Genomic DNA, 22,542 nt, shown 5'->3' on the forward strand with positions numbered 1-22,542 from the left:
GCACTAGCATCAGGACTGCTCCATTCCTCGCCCTGACTCTGCTACTCGATGCTCCTAGGCTTTGGTCTCCTTGTTAGGGCCCTGCCAAGGGTGGCCCACCACAGGGGCAGATAAAGCGATGTTGGGTGTCTTTCTCTTGCTCCCAACCTCTGTTGCTTCTGAACTGTCTGAGGAGACCTTCTGTAGAAATGCTCGTTTGCTCTGACCTCAGCTGTGACTTGAGTTGTATTTGAATTGAATATTCATCATAACACGTGTGCTTGTCTGCACTGGAGACAATTCAGTGCCTTCTGGAAGAGGTGCAGTCTCTTCAGTTGATGCTGCTGTCCAGTCCTCCCTCTTGATGTTCCAGTCACCTTTGGCAAAGTCATGTAGGTGTATTTAATCTGGAACAGCAATGTTTGTTTCCCAAGGACTGACCAGCATAGCTTGGGGATCTCTGCACTGTGAATGCCCTCACTGCAGCCCACACCTGCTTTTTTTCCTTAAATATTATCACCTTTTCCTAAATATTGAGCAGCTATTTTGGTATTTGCTTGCTGTGGAAACTATTGTCAGTTTATGGCTGTGTTAGTCTAATGCTCTCCCAAGGTACAGCTGACAGAGATCTGCACTTCCTTTGGGCAGGGCTGGCACAAAGATGGAAGAGTCTCAGCAAATAGGAAAATAATTTTTTTTTTTAAAGTGCACAGAGTGCCTTGTAAAACTGTAGGATGAGGCAAGTTTGAAAGGAAATTCAGAGACAATGTAAACCAGACATTTTTCCAAAGAAATGTATAGACAAACGCACATGACATCTAACAGTGGAGACTGCAGCAAGAGGTGGGGGTTTTGATGGGGTTTTACAGAGGAAACATGAAGCTCTTTGTGCCACCTGCTGCAGTGGTTGTCTCCATCAGGTAGCAGTGACAATGAATAACAACTCCTGAAGCATGCACAATTTCTCCGTGATCTGCAGGGGAAAAGGCTGCCCCAGGGCCTGCTGCATTTGGCTGATGAAGTCCTCTATCTTCAGCTGAATGTCCAGATGGCTGATGTCATCGCTGTCCTGAAGCTTGGGCTTGGCTTTCTGAATGATCAAGTCCATCCGGTTGTTGAGTGAGCTCCGTAGGTGGTCTGCAAGAGGAAATGTGGGTGGGGAGAGGCAACATGCAGTGGGCTGCCTGACCTGTTCGGGGGACAGATTGCAGAGTGCTGCAAGCAGCGCTGCGGTGAGGAGCGGTTGGGAACTGTGCTGATCCTCTCATGGTTATCCTGGATGCTTCTGTACAAGACCAGCCTGGGGGAAGAAGGAACTGTCCCCTCCTGGAGCTCAGTCTGCGTGTGGAGAGAGCCCAAGAAAGGGGGAGGGGGCAGGGCTCGGAGCATCCTTTCCTCCTGTGCCAGTGGCAGACTGGACAGCTGTCCAGCTGCAAAGGAGTCTCTGAAGAGCTTAACAACAGTGATCGTGTAGGGCTTCAGGGAGAATAAGACTATGTACATGTGATGGTGGGTTCCCCTGCATTCCTCCATGACACAGCCTTAACCCTAGGCTAAAGCAGCTGAAGTTGGGAAGAGACTTTAGGAATTTTCTGGTAAAATGACTTTAGGGAGTTTTAGGGAGCATTTTGTGACTGTGCTGCTCTCCTGGGGTCATAAATACTGCTCCTTCCATGGCTACTGTGGGTGGTGCTCCCTGCCCAGTCTGCTAAGTGCTGAGTGTGGCTGGTTTTACCAGCCTTTTGCCTTCTGCTTTTCCTGCTAAACCACCCTATTCTTCCACCCACTGTGTGTGCCACTTAGACAATAGTGGGTACAGAGCACCCCCTTGTGTACTTCCCAGTGCTGGGATTGATCCCTTAGGAAGTAGGCTATTTCTCAGGGGCTAAACTTGGCAAAGTAAGTTGGTTACTCTGCTTGATGCAACATCGCGTCTTTGCTCTGAATCCTGGGAATCTACTGGCGTGGATGGAGGCGCATTATCTTTCTAACACTGGCCATGAGTTCAAGAGTGATAAGAAAGGAGGAAGGGTACTTTGGCTGTTCTACTGCAGCCTCTTGATGAGATTGTGTTTATTAAGGCCAGAACAGGCTGCTTACCTAGTATTACGTTTTGGTAACTCATCAGCAGCAAACTCAAGTACTGCAGCATCTCATCCCATCTTTGCCATATTGCTGTTTCATCCTATGACAGGAGACAGTATTTGGTTATTAGAAGAAGTTTTCTCAGGAGAAAACAAGGCAAAGGCGAGGTTGGACTGGATACCTGATATTGCAGCAGCATAGAGGAGTGGCTCAGGAAGTACAGGATCTTGGCCAGAGACAAGGGCAAGGTTGTGGGCACTTTGCAACTATGCTGGAACAGCAGCTCTAGCAGTTTGCAGCGCAGGAGCTGGCTCTCCATGGTGTTTAAGAAAGCTTCCCTGGAAGACAAAGGGGGAGAGTAAATAACAGCCTGACCAGGGACAACTGCTTCAGCACGTTCCTGGTGTCCCACTGGTGCTGATCTGGTGCAGATGTGGGGTGACTGCAGGGGCTGCCCAGCAGTGCAGTGGAAGGAAAACCACCAGATGTGATAGAGACACCTTCGTCATGCAGCTTGGCCATGGACCTGTTTATGTCCTTAGGTCTGACCTGTGGCAACGGAGGTCAGTATGGTCTGTGAAGCACGCTGAGCTGCTTCGCTTCACCCTGCCCAGCAGCCTGTGTGGAAGTTACCCATTCCTGCTGATTCGCAGGGAGCACAGCCAAGCAAGTGTGAAGTGGGGTCAGCGGCCAGCCAGATCTAGGATATCTGTCCTGGGAGGAGCAGTAGCTTGGTTAGAGTCAGTTTGGCTTGATTAGTCCCAGTGTGTGCTCAGAGAGAGTTCTGCTAAAAGGGTCCGGAAGGGCTGCCTGCTGGGGCTGACAAACATGGGTTTGACGTGTCTGCGGGTCTAGTGATCTTGTGTCTACACTAGAGCCAGTCAGGGCCTTGTGCTCTGGCTTCAGATGCTGCATTTCTTACAGAAGCAAACAAAAGGATGTCAAGGCAAAGCTGCAGGAACTGCATCACGTTTCTGATGAGCTACCCAGTTGCCCATGGAAATTGGTGATGTGTTTGCCAGTACTAGACTGTGCTGATGCAGAGTGTTGCTTTTCAGACCCTCTTTACAGTTTTAACATCCTGCAACTTTAACAAGTGGGAGAATCAGCTGTTCTCAGCCACACACCAGCTGGGTAGATGTGTTCAGCTGGTGATGTTGTGTCTCCATGGGAGATACAACCATGCTTTTACTGGCTGGGTCATAAATGAGCTTGAATTTCTATACCCTGGGGTACTTTATGCATGCAGACTTGGATGTAAACAGGGAATAGGACGATTGCTCGCGCGGGCAGATGCTGCCTCGCACACGTCTGTCTCACCTTTGGCTCCTCAGGGGAATATTCAGTATAAATGGGAATATCACATCTGCGATCTTACAGGAGCTGTAGTTGGGAGATTTGTCCACTTCCACTGCGATGGACAACATTCGCTGGAGCAGGAGCATCACCCTAGGTTAGAGAGACAGTTAACACCGGGAGACATCACCCCTCGGCTTGCAAAGTAAAGCACTGGGGTGGCACCTCGTTCAGCCTTGTGCCTTGCTGGGAGGTATGCAGGGGAACGTAGCAGGCTAGGTTTGGTGTCTCTTGGTGGCTTTTGAATCTGATGCTCTTGGAAGCAGGCCTAACCCCCACATGGACCCTCAGGAGGTCTTGGCAGCTGTACCCAGTGTTGGTGGAGCAGCACGGGGCAGCTTGAGCTGTGGGACAAGAGCTCCAGCCTTATGCTACATGCAAGAGGAGGATGCTTACTGATCCAGTTTCCTACCAGGTGAGGGAGTCTCTTGCTCACCAAGTCTGTGTCTACCCCAAAGGAGAACCAGCAAAACTGGTCACAGGTACAGCCTGGCTTCCCTGACCTGACAGGGAGGGACTGGCTTCCCCCTGACTTGGGCCCCATGATAATGCCAGCAGGGAGTCAGGACTTCTGGGACTTACTTCTGGGCAAAGCAAGCTGGTGGAGCCACCTCTGCCTGGTCAGTGCTGGCCAGACATGGTGCAGATGAGCTGTATTTGTCCCTTGCTTCTGCTGAAGAGGATGTAGTTTCTTTTGGCTGCTCCTGGGGCTGGGAGAACCCAGCTCCTGTAACTGCTGCGACCAACCATTCGACCACCTCCCTGGGACAGAAACAGGAACTTTAGTTGGGATGGGCCCAGTTTTACTGCATTCTCACCTCTAGATCCACTTGGAGCCTGAGGAAAGACCCTGAGGATGAAGAATACATCCCACCCATTTGGACAGGTTAGGGAGTAGCTGTTGAGCATCATATTTATATGCTTGTCAACAGGACTGCCTCCTTCTCAGCCCTGTCCTGAGCAGTGCAAGATCTTGTTCTTGGGAAAAGCCTGCTAGGTTGCGGCTGGAAATGCCTTGCATCGTCTCCGGTGGTTTGCTTCTGTACACCTGGTCCTGTTCTCTATACTTGGGCCCTACACTTCCCTCTATCTCCCAGACTTTTTCCTGGAAAGTGTGAAAGTCTGACCCTGAGCCCCTGCCTCTCAGCATCTGATTAGAGAATAGGGAAGGAGGAGGCATCCCTTACTTGACATTGTTGAAGCATGTGTCACACGAAAGCACTTTCTTGGCAATCGACTTCTGCAGGGCGTGCAACCTCAGGTTCTGCTGGAAGTCATCCTCCAGGGTCTGCACCACATACTGCAGGAAGAGGAGCCGGCCAGGGGGCTTCTCCTGAGGGCAGGTGGAGATGGTATGAGCCTCACAGGGCAAGGAGCACGAGGGAATCATGGCTGTCTCAGGGGCAGCCTGGCTCAGGCACTACCTTAGGGGCACTGCTGGACCTTTTCTACCATTGCAGCAGGGCGGTGACCCACAGAGGCTTTGTTGCTCTGCCTTCTTCAAAGGAGACAACCTGCTTACAGCTGTGCAGCAGGTTAGGGAGCACCGCGGGTAAACGCGGGATACCCAACGGGCACTTGCTGCCCTCGGCAGCTGCAGTAAAACTGCATGTTGGACCGGCCCATTCTGCAGCAGAGCACAGCCATGTGAGGCCCCGGGGCAACGCTTACCCTCCGGCACCGCGTACTGGATGATCCCTGCCCGATGTGACACAGGTGGTGCCAAGTACCTGATCCTCCATGATGTATTTCAGCAGCGTCCAGTCCCATCCCACTGTAGCGGCATTGGCTGGATGGAGCCTGCAAGGACAGCACTGTCCATTTGTGCTGAACCGCCCAACCACCTGCCTGGAGGCATGGCAGCCCCTGGCCCTTCCCGGACCCACTTGCTCAGGGGCCTGTCCTGCCTTCCCCTCTCCAGCTTCACCCTCTCCCTTTCTCTCCTCCTCTGACCACATTCATTTTTTGGAAGCACCTGACTGGGGCAGTACTCCATGGACAGCCCCAGGACTCTTGGGCCTGTGGCCTCACAAAACATTGTGCCTCTCTGTGGGAACCTTGAGGGCAGCGGGGGAACCGCTCCACCCACCTCCAGCCCACGGCCCCTGCTGCAGCTCAGGGAAGGCGTTTCTGCCATGTCACAGCAGTGAAGAATGAGATCTGCACTTCAGGCGCAAGGCAAACACACTCCTCTGGCCTAGAGGGCTCCCTGGTGTCACAGCCTGTCGCTGACCCACCCTCAGACAGCCCAGGGTGTGCCTGTGCTGACAACAGGCAGAGGCAGGAGGATCATCCTAGATTATAGGGGAAATTGCTCCCTGTTCTGTGGGTGAGGACCATGGAGAATAACCTTTATGCTGGGCAGGGACCCAGGAGCACCTAGCCAGCCCCACGGTGCCGCAGCAAAGGGAACACATACATTTGGATCTTCATCAGCAGCATGTAGGTATCCTTCAGGATCTCCCCTTGGTGGCAGTTCAACAGGATCTGTTTGATCAGATGGGAGATGATTTCTTTGGGGGGACAGTGCTGGCAGGAGACAAACTCGCTCAGGAAATGCAAGGTGCCCTCCGGGAAGTTCTCCTCCATGGTGGTGTGCACCATGCTCAGCCTCCCTCTGGGGATGAGCTCAGATTTCCGCTGCATACAAGGCAAGGCAATGGGTGAAAGCTCAAACCAGGACAGCCAGCTCCCCCCAACACAGAGGAACCCAGCTGTGATGTGGGGCCTACTGTGAAGGGAACTGCAATAACCAGAGATCCCAACTGCCTGGCAAAGCTTCCCCCAAAAGGGGAAGTGGAGCAGGAGCTGCCCCTGCTCCATCCTCTACTGCAGAGGCTGCTCTAAGCAGGCTCTGGCTGGGCTTGACAGCGGCTGCTCTCAACCCTGTTTACCTGCTCTGTTTCCCCGTTGGGTGCTACACCTTGAAGGAAGAGGTGCTGGACTCCGCTTCTCCTGAAACAGTGCAGTTTGTTCAGCCAGGCCTTGCTGTCAGCCTTGGTCCTGGCTGGGGTTACTTGCTGGATTGTTTCAAGTGGCAGTAGGTCACCTGCTTCCAGCGGAGGCCCTCGGGCCTTCCCTGGGGTTGTGGGGATGGCTGGGGCAGGGTTCAGCCTCGGGGGAAGCTCCCTTTCCTGGCAGAGCTGGGGAGTCTCTTCCTCTGAGCCACCAACTCTCCAGCTGCTGCTGCTCTCCAGGCTGGACGGGGACAGGGACAGCAGGTCTGAGTCCAGCTGCGTGCTGGCCAGGGAGCCCAAGTCACTGTTAAAAGTGGTGGTGCTGCAGTTCTGCTCCCGGCTGCGGGAGCTGTGGCAGCTGGAGGCAGGAGAGAAGCAGCTCTGCTTCTCGGTGCTTTCTGCAGTGTCCACGGTGGCGCTGGGCCCTGTGGGAGCACCGTGCCAGGGCGCTGCAGGGCTCGGCCCCGACACTGCCTCCGTTTCTTGCGTTGTGGTGGAGCAGAGCTGGGGATGGGATGTGGGTGCTGCTGGGGTAGCAGGTGCCTGCTCGGGGTCCTGGTCATCCCAGCTGGTGGCATGGGGAGGGCTGCATGTGTCCTCTGTCAGGTCGATGATGGCGAAGCTGCTCCGTGGCACTGGGTCTGTGCTTGTGTCCTCGCACGTCAGATCAATGATCTCCTGTGGGGACAGAGGGGCCAGCGCTGTCAGCAACGGTGGCAGCTGGGTGCCTTGGTCCTCCCCTGCCAGGGACCGGCTATGGCAGCACTGATGCCCCAGCCCAAGGGGAAAAGGGTCTCGTTGGCACCAGCACAGGAAGAGAAACCAGGGGCAAAGACCCCACTGCCTGGTCGAGGGGATGGGGCAGCGGCCCTAAGCTCTGGTGTCAGCCTCCCCCAGCAGCCCAGCTGAGCCTGACCTCTTCTTCCCTGCTCCTGGCAGGGACAAATCCCCGCTGCCACTGGGGCTCCTTATGGCAAACGGCGGCGTCCCCTGCTCCAAACACCTCTTGCTGTGGCCCAGAGTGGGCCTGGCTGCCTGCTCAGCTCCCTCCTGGGATGGGGAAACGCCAGCCCTGCTGGGGTGCCTGGAGGGGGGGAAGGGGAATGCAGCGAGCATTCCTGCCCCCCGTCCCCAGGGGCTCCTGCCCGGCGCTGGCAGAAGCAGAGCAGGATCTGAACCTCGGCACCTGCCCTGCGGCAAGACCTCACCCAGTACGTGGACACGAGCGGTAGGGAACAGAGCTACCTTCACATCCACGGCACCAAGCCAGAGCTACGTCAGCCCTGAGACCCTGGGGGCTCCCACGCAGGACTCACTGGGTGATGCAGCCCCCGGAGCTCCAAGGACATGCCTGTCCGAGGGGCAGCAGGAGCAGGCAGGGGAAGGCAGCAGCGTCCGTCTGCACCACTGGCAGGCAGGACATGGCAATTCCCAGGATCTCAACGTGCCCGGGAAGGGCCAGAGCCTGTTTGCTCTTGGAAAAAACCTCCCTTTAGCGTCTCAAAGCAGGAACACGTTTTGCAGACAATTTAAATGCATTCCCCCCCCCCCCCCGACTCAGACCTGCTGCCTTTTCCAAGGAGGGGCCGCGTGTAGCCTGCGGAGATGGCAAAACCCAGCAGGCCTCGCGGTGTGGGAAGCCGGTGAGGCCGAGGAGGGCCGTAGGCTGCCCCGGCTCCAACCGGCCCCGCTGCACCGGACACCGCGGACCTGCCGGCGTTTGAAAGCTGCATCGGAGTCGGGGCCAACGGCGCCGGGGGGTGGGTGTGGGGTGGACAGACCGCCCCCCCCCCCCCGCCCAAGACTGTGCCTCGCAGTGGGCTCCTGCCCTGAACTGCCGCCGCACCGGCCCATCGTCTCCCCGTCCGGGGGGTGGCCCAGGTGAGGGGGACGGCGGCCGCCCCGCCACGGCCCGGGGCTGGACCCCATCAGGGTGCCCCGGGGCCGGGGGGGGGGGCTAAGCCCTCCTCGAGGTGCAGCCGAGGGGCCCAAGACTCTCCGTGGCTGGGGGCTGGGGTCTCCCAGGGGGATGCGGCCAGGGGGGCTGGGACAGCCAGTCTTGGGGACCGGGCCTTTGCTGGCGGGAGGTGGCTGAGGGGACCCGAGCCCTCCTGGGGGAGGTGGGGGGGGGGAGGGGCGGGGGGTGCCTAGAGGGTGTGGCTGGGGCCAGGATTGTTCTGTGAGGGACGCGGCTGAGCGCACCGGGCTCCCCGGGAACGCAGGGCCGGGCCACCGGGCCCGCCACCCCCGTCCTGCCCCTGCCCGGCCCGCCAGGCCGTCTGTCGCCGCGCGGCTCCCGTTCCCGCCCGCGCCTCCGGCCGCGGCGGAAGCGCCGCCATCTTTGTGAGGGGCAGGCGCCGCCTCGCCCGGCGGGAGGCCGCCCCGCCGCACCCCGGGCATCGCCGACTCACCGCGGGGGCCGGCAGCGCGCGGCGCCGCGGCGGCTGGCGGCAGCAGCAGCAGCTGCGACGCCGGAGCGGGTGCGGCGGCGAGCGGCTGCCCTCGGAGTCCGAGCTGCTTATGCGGACGACGCTGTCGGCCATCTTCGCGGCGGGCGGCGGCTCCGCCCCCCACGGCCCGGCGGCGGCAGCGGCGCTCGGTCCGCGGGCTGGGCCGGGCCGGGCCTAGGGGGGGCGGCGGAAGCTGCGTCAGTCGCGGCGGCGGGGCGGGGCGGTGGTGGCGGCGGCCCAGGTCGCGGCGCGGCGCCGCCGCCATGGCGCTGTCGCCCTACGTGCAGGCCATGCAGGAGCTGTTCCGCGCCAACACGCGGAGCCGCGAGTTCCCGGCGCACGGCGCCAAGGTGCACTCGGTGGCCTGGAGCTGCTGCGGCCGCCGCCTCGCCTCCGGTTCCTTCGACAAGACCGCCAGCGTCTTCCTACTCGAGAAGGACCGGCTGGTGAGCTCCTCCGGCACCGGACGGGCGGGGGGCGGCGGTTCGGTACCGGGCACTGGGGGACACCTGGAGCGGCCACTCGGGCCGGTTCCGGGGCGCCCCGTGAGCCCTCGGGCTGGGAGTGGTGATTTGGGCGGGTACCAGGGACCCCTTCCGGGCCTGGATGCTCGAATGAGTGGCTCGGACCGGGAGTGAGCGCCGGTGGTCGGTACCAGGCCTGGAAGCGGGGACTGGGGTCTGTACCGGGAGAGGAGCGTCGCCAGGGACCCGCAGGCTGGGGCCAGGGAGCCGGGACTGGAGCTGGTGCCTGGCTGGGGAGGTGGGGAAGGCCCCTCCATCCCGGCCGGCCGCGGGTGGGGAGCGTGAAATGGCGGTGGGGCTCTGGGCTGGGTTTCCAGCCCATCCGGTAACCGGCAGCGGAGCGGGGCGGGGGGGCAGCATACTGGGATCCGGGGCAGGAGGGGCGCAGAACCGGGCTCATCGTCCAGTCGATGGCTGTTCTCTTCCTCCAGGTGAAGGAGAACAACTACCGGGGCCATGGGGACAGCGTGGATCAGCTCTGCTGGCACCCCAGCAACCCTGACCTCTTTGTCACGGCATCTGGGGACAAAACCATCCGCATCTGGGATGTCCGCACCACGAAGTGCATCGCCACTGTCAACACCAAAGGTGAGTCCCTGCCTTCCTGGGAGGGCTCTTGGGTCCTGGCAGGACCTCAGCTGTGTGGGACCCATCTGCAGTGGCACAGTGCTTTCGACCCTTCTTGTGGGTATTGGCGATCGGGCCATCTTTGCTGACGGCTTTTATCTTTGTGTTGCGTTCTGCTGCGGTGAACACAAGGGCTGATTTACTCTGGTGTCAGGACTGGAGAAACTACTGACATAAGATGTGGGCTGTTAAAAATGTCCTGTGTGCTTGTGTCTGGAGTCTGTGGCTGCAAGGCTGGAGACTAGGGGAAGGCATGTTTGCAGAGAGCCATGGTGGAAGTAAAACTTTGCGTGGATTCAGAAAACAATTTGAATTCATGTGCTGGTTAACCCAGACACTACGTCTGCCCGTGGAAATCTCCAGTTTTGAGTTGTAGGGGCTGGAAATGGCATTGTAAGGTGGCATAACTGCAACCTGCCTTGTTACCCTCGTTCATAGCTATTTTTTGTTGGCTGCTGCTTTTTCTGGATCTCGAAGATCCCTGGATTCATAGGATTTTTGAGGTGACCTTATTTGGTGGTTGCTGTGGTCCCATCTTGGCTGAAATGGGAAGTGCAGTGATGTAGTCATGTTGGCTTGGAGCTGCAGTTTGATTTTCAATACGCAGTTTGATTTTCAATAACTGCGTATTTGCTGGACAGCTGCTATATAGGATTTGTGTGTTAGACTGCAGACCTGGCAGTCTTTCTGATTCGGGAGTGGTTTGGAGTTAGCAGAGCAGATTATGGCCTTGGATCAGCAATAAAAGCTGTCTGTTTGCTTAACCCGTGGGTGTCGTGGATTGTTGGGTGGAAGTGGGACCTGCTGCGTTTCTGTCCCTCCAGGGGAGAACATCAACATCTGTTGGAGCCCTGATGGACAGACCATTGCCGTGGGGAACAAGGATGATGTGGTCACCTTCATTGATGCCAAGACGCATCGCTCCAAAGCTGAGGAACAGTTCAAGTTTGAGGTGAATGAGATCTCCTGGAACAACGATAACAACATGTTCTTCCTCACTAATGGGAACGGCTGCATCAACATCCTCAGGTAGGCGTCCATGGCAGCTGGTGGGCAAGGTAGCGGGGCTGGCTGCGGCGGACATCAGTCTGCAAGCCCCTTTGCTGCTTTTGGGGAACCCGAGTCCCACACCCCAGCGATTCCCAGCCCTCTGGTGGAAATGAACTTGCCTGGAGCTGAGGTTGCCCCAGTTCTGGGCTGGGCTCTCCGAGAGTGACCCTGATGCTTTGCCTCATTCGCTCAGCACTCAAAAGATTCCTGCGCCAGCTTGGTTTGCTCACAGTCCCGGTCCCAACGTCCCTGCTTGTAGATGAGCCCTGCGCTCCTCTCACTGCCTCCTGCCCTCTCCCTTCATCTCTGCAGCTACCCGGAGCTGAAACCCATTCAGTCCATCAACGCCCATCCTTCAAACTGCATCTGCATCAAGTTCGATCCCATGGGGAAGTATTTTGCCACAGGCAGTGCTGACGCGTTAGTCAGCCTCTGGGATGTGGATGAACTGGTGTGTGTGAGGTGCTTCTCAAGGTAGGTGGTGCTGTCCCGAAACCGTTTGCCTCCCCTCTCTGGTGGCCGTGGCAGAAGTGGCTCACTGTCTGCCTCGCTCTGTTGCTGCAGGCTTGACTGGCCTGTGCGAACGCTGAGCTTTAGCCATGACGGGAAGATGCTGGCATCAGCGTCAGAAGATCACTTCATTGACATTGCAGAGGTGGAGACAGGTAACGGGTTTGGTTTTGGGGAACAGCAGGGCAGGCATTGGATGGAGAAGTGCTGATGGAGCTGGGAGAGCCCTGGGAGTATCGGTCTGCTGAGAAGGAGCAGCTTGGCTGTGCAGAGCAGAGCGCCGTCAGGGGGAGCCTCTGCCTTGTTAGCCTGTGGTGGACATGCATGTCGTGTCTGCGCCTTGTCAGCAGGCGACTAAGAGGCGCTGAAGCGCTGTTTGTTCCTCCTCTGCCCTGGGCAGGAGAGGAGGAGCAGGTGCTTGGCTCCGGTGCGTGCTCCAGGGCAGCGTGCAGCAGAGGGCCGGGAGCTCTCCAGGCTGACGTGGCCCCTTTTCCATGCAGGAGAGAAGCTCTGGGAGGTGCAGTGCGAGTCCCCCACCTTCACAGTGGCCTGGCACCCGAAGAGGCCGCTGCTGGCCTTCGCCTGTGACGACAAAGATGGCAAATACGACAGTAGCCGGGAGGCAGGCACCGTCAAGCTCTTTGGGCTCCCTAATGACTCCTAACAAAACCGCACTGGGGGAGGCAGCGCTTCCCTGCTCTCGGGGTGGGAGGGTGCTTAGTGTAGGTCGGGGTGAGGAGATGGCTCCCCTCCTTGCCTGCCTGGCAGTGCTGTGGCCTTTGGCTTGGCTCTGTGCCTACTGCTCTTGGGAGCATTTGTAAAAAAACAGTTTGTGTGCTCTGGAGGATGGGGGGGGATGCCAGCAGGGCTCCCCTTGCTGTCTGAGGGCTACTGCCCCCTCTCTGGGGCGTGGGGGCCTTGTTCCAAAGGCAAGTGGCCAAAGAAAGTCAGTCACTGAAGGTGACTGCTGAGGAGCCTCCTGTGAGAGGAGCTCCGCTCTGGCCAGGCTCCCCAGCAGTGATAAGCTTTGTGTCTGTCCCCTTGTCCCCGGTGGCTTGGTGGTGAGGGCAGCTGTGGGAGCACAGCTTGCCCCTTCCCCTCCCAGACATCCCGTGTCCTTTCCCCGCACTGGGGCAGCGAGGGGAGGGTGGGGGGATGTGAGCTGGAGGATGTTTCCCCAGTTGGGGTGCGCTTTTTTTTTTTTTTTTTTTTTTTTTTTTTGGTATGTGTGGTGGTTTTTTCTAGTTTTGATAAATCCTCTTCCATAACGAAGGTGCCTGTGGCTGCTGTGGGGATGGAAGGGGGATGCTGAGCTCCTCTCCCGTCCCCTGCCTCTGTCCCCTTGGCCATGGCAAGGCCCTGGTTGAGGGGTCTGTGTGGAGGCGGCTGTCCCTCCTGTCTCCTTTGCCTGTTCCCGCTGTCTCTGTCCTGCGCTGTCGCCCCACCAGGGGGCGCTGCGCCTCCACGCTGGGGACAAGCGACACGAGGGACGCTGCACAGAGGGTGGGGACAGCCACAGGGGTCTGTCCCAGTCCCGTAACCCTCCTCCCGCCTGGCAGCACCCCGCATGGGTGCAGCAGGGCCGTGGCCCCAGCAGAAGACGCTGCCTGTCCCATGCCACGGCCACCGGCCCCGGGCAGAGCCCCTCCCTGTGCCCTGGGCAGGGGTGATGAGTAGTGCCTCCCCTGTCCCAGCTCTCCAGGAGAGCCGTGGGGCTTTCTTCTCCCCTATGCTGGCATGCTGGGTCGCAGGGGAGGTGGTCATCGCAGAGGAGTTGCAGGCACAGCCTGGCTGCAATGGAGACCTTGCCTGCAAGATCTCTATCATTTCATACCCTAATATTTTCTTCTGACAGAAGCTTTTCCAGGTGACTGCTCTGCTGATGCCGCCTGGGTAACAGCTGAGCTTTTTACTGGTAAATGATGGCGAATCAGTCGAAGCTGAGGCTGGCTCTGGACAGAGGCCTCCAGGGCTGTGCCAAGCCTGGGCGCTGCCAGAGGCCCTGCCTTGCTGTGGGGCACAAGGTGCCCCAGGGCCGGGGGCCTGTCCGTAGCCTTGTGCCCCTGCTCTTGGCGGGGCTGAAGGCTGTGATCCACCAGAAACAGCCCTTGTACCCCTGGGGTATTGTACCTCACAGTCATTTTGTGAGGGGAGTCCTAGAGTCAGGAGGAAGGGGCAGAAGCCCCCCTGTTACGTCTGTGGGACAGGGGCCCACCAGCACCCATCCCTTTTACTGTGTCCCCAGCCCCGGAGAGGGCGCCTGCAGGGTGGACACGGGGGTGTGGGGATGGAGCCAGACTGAGCAGGGCTGAGAGTGCTGTGTGGCCCCTCCCTTCACCTGTGGCCTGGCTTGGGTGCTGCCCAGGGTGAGTCCTGTGGCCTCCCTTAGTGTGATGAGCTGCCAGGGCTCAGCCCTGAGGGCGATGGAGGGGTGAGGGAGCTGGCGTGGGGCCCCAGGGAAGCAATGGCTGAGAAGAGGCCAGAGCAATGTACAAATCCCTTTATTTTATTAGTTCGTCAAAGACTAGTTCGAGCAGGATGGTCACAGCATGTCTGCGGGGCCCCGAGCCGCCCGCCGCCTCCCGGGGAGGGCCCTGGTGAGCAGCTGGGGGCTGTGGCGGAGGAAGCACGGGGAGCGGGGAGCAAGGGATAGTCCGGGGTGAGGGCGTGCCCCTGCATCCCCCCATTGGGGTGCAAGCAGTGGCTCCTGGGACATGCCTGGGGCATTTGCCCAGGGATCCCATCCCAGGCCCAGGGGACCCGTGTGTCCAGCATTGGGTGGGGGGCAGCCGGGCACTCCGAGCTTGGGACTGGCCTGGCAGCCCTCAGCCCCACGCTGGCTTTATTGCAGGGGGCAGAGCGGGGCGACCCCGGCAGCGCGGTGGGGGGCTCTTGGCTCAGCGCCGTGGGCGGCCCCCCAGGACAGCGGGGACTCGGGGGTGGGAGCGTGAGCAGCGGACACGAGGACGCATGGAGCGACGGGGCACACCCTGGCACAGAGACACTAATGCGAGGACGGGGGCCAGCGGGGCCGAGACACGGACGAGCGAGCAGTGGGGACGGCGGGGACGGGGCGGGGGGGACGAGGCAGGGGGGTCCCTGCCCCGCGCGTGCCTTTGTACACGGTCGGCGGAGCGCGATGCCCGCTCCTCCCGGTGCTGAAGTATTGCAGTCTAACTGATATGGCTTTAACTATGGGGCCAGAGATGCGGGGAGGGGGGGTCCCCTCCAACCCCCCGATGCTGGAGCACACCGGGCAGCCCCGGGGGACCCCCGAGCCCGGAGACCGGGGATGGGGGAGCTGCGGGCAGGGCGCCTGGCTTTGTGCTTTGCCCAGGGCAGGACAGGGCAGGGGGATGGCAGTGCTGGGGACAAGGGCAGGCGAGCGGAGGCCTGCCAGGGTCCCCTGGGAGGGCAGGAGGGGCAGGACAGGGGGCACGGGGAGCCACCCCGGGTGGGCCGGTAGGGCCTGGAGTGCCCCCAGCCTGCCGCGAGGTTACATCAGTGCATTTGGTCCCGGTTCGCCCTGTCCGGCCAGGGCCGCTCCCCTTTGGCACGGCGTGGTGGGGGGGCCCTGTCTGGACGGGACGGGGCGGGTGTAGGTCTGGTTGGGGAAAAGGGCAGGAGGGGGTGGGGAGGGGGTGCGGGACCCCCCGCCCCCGAGGCCAAGGGAACTGATGGAGGGGTCGGAGGGAAGAGGGCGCCCGTGCCCCAGCACCCCATGGCAGGGTTGGCGGTGCTGTTACTTCTTGAACATATCCTGCAGCGGGCCGGGCAGGTACTTGAGGACGGTGTCCAGGATGCTCTCCTCCTCCTCCTCCTCCTCGTCCCCGCAGCCCGCCGGGATCGCTTTCTTGGGGCGCGTCAGGCTGCCCTCACACGGCTGCTCCAGCGCAGCTTTCTCCTCCGCCTCCTTCTCCTCCTTCTTCTTCAGCCCGTACTGCAAGGACACAGGCCCTCAGCAGGGCAGGCAGCGGGTGCTGCCCACGCTGTGCCCTGTGCCCATCACCACGGCCTTGGGCCACCCTCCTCCCTGGCCATGCTGGCTCCCTGTCCCAGCCCCCTCCCTGGGTGCTGCGGGCAGGGGTGGGCGCAGGGGAGGCGTGTGCCCACCTTGTCACGGATCTGCTGCCGGACTTTCTCCCGCTCGGCTTCCATGCGGGCATGCTTGGCTTTCCGTTCCTCCTCCTGCTGGCGCAGGGCCTCCTGCCTCTCCTCCTCCTTCTTCTGCGCATCAGGGTCCTTCTCCTCTTCGCCTCCCAGCATCTTCCCCATGTCCTTGGTGGCCCCTGTGCAGCACAAGACCATCGGCTGGTCCCCAAGGGTGTTGCAGCCCAGCACTGGCTACCGAAGCCCCTGCAGAGGCAGGGAGGGCACAGACCACCCCCCGGCAAGGACGACCCGGGATGTCCCCAGGACCACCCATGCCGGAGCTGGCTGCAGACGGGCTCTGGAGGCTGTGGGGATGGGGAGTGTCGTGGGCTGGCTGCGCTGCCCTAGTTTGGCGTCAGCCGGGGGAGACACCAGCAGCTCCTTCGGCGCTGGCACCCAGGGGACCCGCCGGGGAATCCCACTTAGTGGCGGGAGAGCTGGGATTCCCCAGCCAGGCGCTGCCGGTGCTGGGAATGGGAGCCCCGGAGGGCTCCGGCAGCAGCTCCCTGCTGCTGGTGGCTCTCCCCGCGGCTCTGTCCCACCATCATGTCCCTCCCGTCGTGCTCCCCGGGGTGCCAGGCTGGCATCACTCCTGGAGGGGGGGACCCTGGCAAGGGAGAGCACCCACTCACCGCCCAGCGCTTGCTTCATGACGAAATCCATGGTGCCGGTGTGCGTGTGCGGCTAAGCCAGCGCCCAGCGCTCATCCACTGCTGTCCGGGCTTGCCGACCAGGGCCACCTGCACGGGCAGAGAGGGACGTGGTCGGGGACGCCGTGCCCAGAATCCCCACCGCCCAGGCATGACGGACAGGATGGTCCCTGGGGCTGTGTTCACACCCTCTGCATCTCCAGCCCCAAATGCCTTCCAGGATGGGCAGAGGGAGCTTTTGGGGTCCGTAGGCAGAGGGTGGGCAGATCTGCCTGCTCCCCTCAGCCCCCTCCGCACTTTCCCACTGGCCTTGGGGACTTGTGCAGGGACCAAGGCAGGGACCCCAGAGGGACTTTCCACCGCAGCACTGCCCTTGGTGGGGCAGCAGGAGCCTGGGAGCCCTGGGGTGCTGCCTGGGGGTTGGTGGGATGAGGACCCACCATGCCACCACCTACTGCGTGGGCTTTGAGGGGGGGATGGAGACACATAGACCCTGTCTGGGGATCCCAGTGTGGCACAGCTGGACATGGGGTGCTGTGTGCGCGCGCACGTCTTTCGCAATGCACGTGCTCTGCAGAGGGATGGAGAAGAGGCTGTTGGCAGGTTGTGACAGTGTTTGGGGGCTGTAGGGGTTGTAGGCAGCAGCTTGTGACTGTGTGTGTGATCCCTGTGGGTGCTGGGGATGGGTGACGGTGTGCAGGGGCTCTCCGTGTGCAGGACGGAGTGTGTGTGTGCACGCCATGTTTGCGTGCGCTGTGCGTGTGAGCTGTACATGCAGGCTGCGTTTGGTCAAGAAGTGTGTTTGCGGGTGGCTGGAGGCTGTGTTTGCAGGGGGGGTGGGTGTGTGTATAAGTTTGTGGGGCCGCAAGCTGCGGGTGCCCACACAGCGTGCGGGTTTGCAGCCTGTTTGCAAGCTTTGAGTGTGTGCGTGCGTGAGTTTGGGGGTTTGCAGGCTCTGTGGATGTGCGTGCAAGGGCTTGCATGGGTGAGCGTGTGCGCGCAGAGGTTCACAGGCTGTGTTTGCGTGAGCTCTGTGTGTTTGTGCTGCGTGTATGTGTTTGCACACTGCGGGAGGACGTTGCAGGCTGTGTTGGGGGGGGGGTGCCTGTGTGTGCAGGTCCGTGGGTTTGCAGGCTGTATGTGGTGGGGGGGTGTGTGTGCACACAAATTTGCAGACTGTGCTGCATGTGTGTACGTGTGGGGGTGTTGCAGGCTGTTTGCATGCTCTGTGTGTGTGTGGGGGGGGTGGGATTGCGGGGGGGGGGGGTGCGTGTGCGCATGGCGTGTGTGTGTGGGGGGTGTGTGCCCTTGCCCCCTGCATGCCCTGTGTGTGTGCAGGGGGCTGCAGGCTGTGCTCACAGCCTGCGTGTGCCGTGTGTGTGTGTGTGTGTATGTGAGTGCGTGCGCCCGGTGGGTGCCGCAGCCTCGCGTGTCCCCCCACCCTGGCTCCCCGAGACCCCGCTGGGCTACGGGGGGGTCTCCACCAACCGGGACCCGGGGAAGTTTGTTGCTTCCAGCCCCGGGGCACCCCGCAGCACCGGGGGAGGGGGGCAGCTCCTCCAGGCGGTACTGTGCTGAGCCCCGGGGCCGCAGCGGGGGCTCAGGGGACACCAGCGACATGGAGACACGAGGACACGGGGGCCACAAGGAGGGTGCAGGGGACAGCAGGGGCCGTTGGGACATGGGGGGACACCGGAACACCGGGGGCGCATGTGGGGGGGGACGACACACACGCAGCGACCCCGGGGTACGTGGTGGACACCGGCGGGTGCAGCGACACGGGCGACGCGGGGGACACAGCAGACGGGGAGGGGGGGGGGATACACCGACACGGGCAAGCGCCGGGACAGCGGGGCCGCGCAGGCTGCAGCGACGCAGGGGACACGGGGGGGCGCCGGGAGGGCGGGGGACAGCGGGGACACGGGACGTAGGGGACACCCAGAATGCGGGGGACACCGGGACCGCGGGGGGGTGGGGGGGTGGGTGCGGAACCCGGGGGGCGCACCGCTGGGGGGGGGGGGGGGGGGCGCAAGAACACGAAGGACGCGGGGGGGGACAGGGGACACCGGGGACGCGGGGGGGTCGCAGGGACACGGGAAGGGCGGGGGTCGCGCAAGGGACGCGGTGCCGCGGGGACCCGCCGCCCCCCTCCACCCTCCCCGGTGGATGCGGCGAGGGGCCCCGCCCGCCGCCCGGGGCCGCCCGGTGCCGCAGCGGCGGCGCTGTCCCTTCAGCACCGGCGCGGCGCGGCACTCACCGGCTCCGCCGCCGCTCTCCGCTGCCGCCGCTCCGCCCTCCCGCCCCGCCCCGCCCCGCCCCGCCCCGCCGCGGCCCGGCCCCCGCCCGCCCCCGGCGGCACGCGTGGGCCCGCCCGGGGCGACACCCCCCCGCCCCGCTACCGAGCAGCCCGGCCCCCCCCCGGGCGGGTGGGGGGAAGCGGGACACCCCCCGCCCCCCCCCCCGGGAACGCTGCACGAGCCCCGGGGAAACGTCCCGGTGCCCGGGGGGCCCGGAGAGCCCCGCAGCGCTCCCCGGGATGCGGACGGGGCCCCCCGGACGTCCCCCCCCGACCTCCTGCAGCGGAGGGGTGGGGGGAGCGCGTTCTGCGCGGGGCTAATGATTCACCTCCGCGGCAATTAACGGGAGAAACGAGGCGTTCATCAGCCGGAGCCACCCGGGAGCTCCCGCCCCCCCCCCAGTCCAGCACCCCCCTGGTCCCGCACCCCGAGCCGCAGCACCCCGTCTCCCTCCGCAGCGCTGCAGGGCGGCTGCGGGAGTTTAATTAAAAGTCCCTGATAAATCTCCTCGGCCCCAGCACCGCAGCCGCTGCTTGGAGGCCCCAGCTTTGGGTGTCTGGTGCTAGCCACCCTCCCCCCGCGGAGTGGGGGGTCCCACGGCGGGTAGGGGGTGCTCAGGCAGGGGATGCTGGGAGGGGCTGCGCGGTGGTGTCGAGGCCATGATGCCCACAGGGCTCAGGACCCCCTTCAGCGGCGGAGGTTCCCTGGTTAGGAAATGGAGGGCACCCCCTGCACCTTCCCAAAGGGAGACAGCCCCTCCTGCCCCCCCCCGGCTGCAGGACAGGGGTCCCCCAGGTCTCCCATCCTCACCCCAGTGCATGGAGAGGCACCGGGGACACACGCGTGTGCCCCACCGCCAGCCCTGCCACCCCGCAGAGGGGCAGCCGGTGCCTCCTAATTAATCCAGCCCTGGGTTATTAGAAACAAGATGAGCCTTTTGCAAATCAGATTAGTGGTGCTCTGAGCCAGGCTTTGGGGATAGCTGGTGTTTAATGGTGAGGCTCTGGAGGAGCAGCCCTGTGGGGAATCTACCCACAGCCCAGAAGAGCGCTGGAGAGGGTCTGAGTGTGGGGTCCTTTCAGGGACCCCCCCACCTCTGCATGCGGGAGGCTGCGGGGAGCTGGGACAGGCTGCAGCTGCCCCCACAAGCTCAGCGGTGCGGGCTGCCGAGATGCTGCCAGGGCTGCTGGGGGCCGCTACGGGGAGGACGGGGGCAATGCAAGGGTGGGGGGGGCAAAGCCAGCATGAAAGTGCCAGCCCAGCACCTCTACAGGGGCGCCGCAGCAACAGACCCGCGTGTGTGGCCCTGCAGCCTGCTCCTGCCCTGACGCACGGCCGCTGCCACGGGCAGGTCTCAGCATGAGGACAACACAACAAGGACATGGCCCTCTTGTTCAGCCCCCTCTCACTGCTCCCTGAAACAGCCCCTGGCACACACCATCTCCACCAGCCCCAAGCCCTCACCCTCCTTCCACCGTGCCATTGACCAACAACTCTTTTTTCCACTTCCATGGAAAAAATGCCTCCTGCCCTTGTGCCCAGCCCAGCTCTGGCTGCCGGCAGCTGGTGGGACAGGTGCGTGGGCAGCAAGACAGGACTGCGCTTGGCCTGTCCGTCCGTCTGTCCATCCATCCGTCCTGCGGCAGCCTTGCTCCGGGCGCTGACGTCAGCGCTCCCGGCAGCCGGGCGGTGGGCGGGCAGCACCGCTCCTATTGTATTAAAAATAATACAGCGGAGCACAAATTCATTACAGATAAGTGTGACAGCCAGGAGGAATTAACGAGCCCGTCTCTCAGCGCCTGACAAACGCCTCCTTTTGTTCCTGGGATGGGTCCTTGAATCTTTCAATCTCTGGAGATGCCTCGACTCATTAAGTGCATCCTCCCCCAGTAGCTCCCAGCGTGCCTGGGGACTGCTCCCAGTATGAGCTGTGGCCAAGCCGGCAGGGCCATCCCTTGTGCCAGTGCCTGGTGCTAAGCCAGGCTTGCCCTCCTTGGGGCTTGGTGGCCTGGAGCGCTGTCCCCCAGCGTGGAACCCCATGCGGGGTGTGGGATGGCCAGGGGGAGGTGGGCAAAGCAGCCCTCGCCCCTGCTGCTGCTCATGTGAGCTGTGGCCAGCCGTCCCGGCACTCCAGCTGCCGGTGCTGGCAGAGCAGCCACAGCCGACGGGCTGGCAGGCACCCAACTCTGCCCTGCTGGCCGGGCTCCCATGGCAAGGGCAGCCAGGGGGCTTGTCACCAGCCATGAGCATCACCTCCATCCTGCCCCACACACCCCTGCAGACACCCCTGCTCCCACGATGGGGATGGGCCCAGGGAACCCCTGCAGGCCCAGAGCTGAGCTGGCTTTGGCAGGCGTTTGGAGGATGCTCCCCGTGCTGGGAGATTGCTTGCACCCTGCATGGGCACTCCTTGGGCACAGCTGTCCCCTGGTACTGTCCTGGGCAGTGTCACCTGCTGGGTGGCTGCCTGGAGCTGCTGGGGGGGGCGGGCAGGAAGGGTAGGGATGGTGAGGGATGGGGGGCCAGCGCCGTGACCAGATGGAGGAGGAAGCTCTCGGCGCTGCCAAGTCCTGCAAGTCGCCTTCGTGCCGGCTCGCGGGGGCAGCGTGGCAGGGATGGAGCTGGCGCGGGTGCCAGGGCCCCGGCAGTGCCTCGCTCTGCTTCCTGCTGGTGCCTGGGGAAAGGGCACAGGGCTGGCTGCCGCCGCCGCATCGCCCACCGCATCCACCGCCAGCAACACCCCGAGCGGCACCCTGCCCACCCTGCTGCCAGCATTATCCCCAGGCCCTGCAGCCACACGGGGACCCTGCAAGGTCGCAGCCTCTGTGGGCCCTTGCAAAGCTCCTGGACAGAGGGAATGGGGTGCCTGAGTACCTGCACCCATCCCTGTGGCACCACCAGCCTGGCCTGCTGCCACCCATTAGCACAGGACAGTTGTTTTACTTATCCCCCCCGGCCCCCTCTCTGCAGAAAGTAATTATTGGTCCTTCTCATGGCACCGAGGGATTAAAAGTGGTTAACTCCATTTCCAAAGGCTTTGTTATGTTGGTTTTCCCTCAGCTGCTGCACAAGGCGATTTCCACAGTGCCACTTAGGCAGCTTTTATCAGGTTGTCTTCTGGAGGTAATTGGGTTTTTCAGGAGCCTGTTTAAAATTCGTAAGCCAGCCTCTTAAACAAAACAAAAACAGCGGCGGGGAGAAGGGGAAGAGGCAGCACAAAACATGCAGCAGCTGCAGCCTTTGAAGACCAGCCCCGGCCCCTTGGGGGTGGCACCCGGCAGGGACAGGGATGGGGACGGGCATCAGCCTGCTGTAGCATCAGGCTGGAGCCGGACCCTCTAGTGCAGCGGCTGAGCACAGATGCAGGGACAGCCCCTGCCACCCATGCCGGCCCTCCCACTGGTGACACCGCGCGAGGCGAGGGGGACCCGGAGTCACTCTGTTATACCACGCTCAGGGCGAGCGTGTGGTGCTCAGAGCTGCCCACGTCCAGCCCCTGGGGCCACCGTGGCCACTGCTCTGCCCCTGCAGCAAGTCACAGCCCCTCCAGCACCCGCTCTCTCGTTATCCCCCCCATGCCAGGCACCGGGGTGCGAACGCGAGTCTCAGCGTGGGGGCCGGCGTGGGAGTGTGCCACGAGCCCTGGGGCTGGTGGGGAGGGAGGTGGGCTTGGGTCGTGGCTTGACCCTGGCTCTGCCACGATGCTCTGCCTGACCGTGGGAGCAGCACTGTGGCAGAAGGGGGCTGGGGGTGGCAGGGCCCTCTGAGCCTACTAGTGAGGGACAACGAAAATGGGCCAAATCCACCCCGGGAGCCACCCTCACAGGATGACTTTTGCTGGCCACCCATGTCCTGAGGGTCTCCCCAATTCCAGGCTTTGTTGGCTGGACAGGGAAGGCTCCTGC

General features: G+C 62.1%; 3 protein-coding genes across 3 annotated transcripts; 1 reads left to right on the plus strand and 2 right to left on the minus strand.

Moving 5' to 3' along the window:
* Positions 1-757: 757 nt before the first annotated feature.
* On the minus strand, positions 758-8,920 carry SIMC1 (SUMO interacting motifs containing 1). The gene is made up of 10 exons (XM_086470957.1): positions 8,789-8,920; positions 6,315-7,055; positions 5,840-6,060; positions 5,151-5,220; positions 4,608-4,753; positions 4,003-4,182; positions 3,385-3,513; positions 2,246-2,402; positions 2,080-2,164; positions 758-1,116 (listed from the first exon to the last, which is right to left on the minus strand). The coding sequence occupies exons 1-10, from the start codon at positions 8,918-8,920 to the stop codon at positions 896-898; spliced, it is 2,082 nt and encodes a 693-aa protein (XP_086327083.1). The 3' UTR covers positions 758-895.
* Positions 8,921-9,090: 170 nt separating this feature from the next.
* On the plus strand, positions 9,091-12,237 carry THOC3 (THO complex subunit 3). The gene is made up of 6 exons (XM_086470955.1): positions 9,091-9,273; positions 9,783-9,939; positions 10,803-11,007; positions 11,341-11,502; positions 11,593-11,693; positions 12,039-12,237. The coding sequence occupies exons 1-6, from the start codon at positions 9,091-9,093 to the stop codon at positions 12,200-12,202; spliced, it is 972 nt and encodes a 323-aa protein (XP_086327081.1). The 3' UTR covers positions 12,203-12,237.
* Positions 12,238-15,280: 3,043 nt separating this feature from the next.
* Positions 15,281-16,353, minus strand: CPLX2 (complexin 2). Its single transcript, XM_086471075.1, has 3 exons — positions 16,323-16,353; positions 15,652-15,827; positions 15,281-15,478 (listed from the first exon to the last, which is right to left on the minus strand). The coding sequence occupies exons 1-3, from the start codon at positions 16,351-16,353 to the stop codon at positions 15,281-15,283; spliced, it is 405 nt and encodes a 134-aa protein (XP_086327201.1).
* Positions 16,354-22,542: the final 6,189 nt, after the last annotated feature.

The sequence above is a fragment of the Leptosomus discolor genome, chromosome 10, assembly GCF_034619465.1.
Source record: "Leptosomus discolor isolate bLepDis1 chromosome 10, bLepDis1.hap2, whole genome shotgun sequence".
NCBI lineage: Eukaryota > Metazoa > Chordata > Aves > Leptosomiformes > Leptosomidae > Leptosomus > Leptosomus discolor.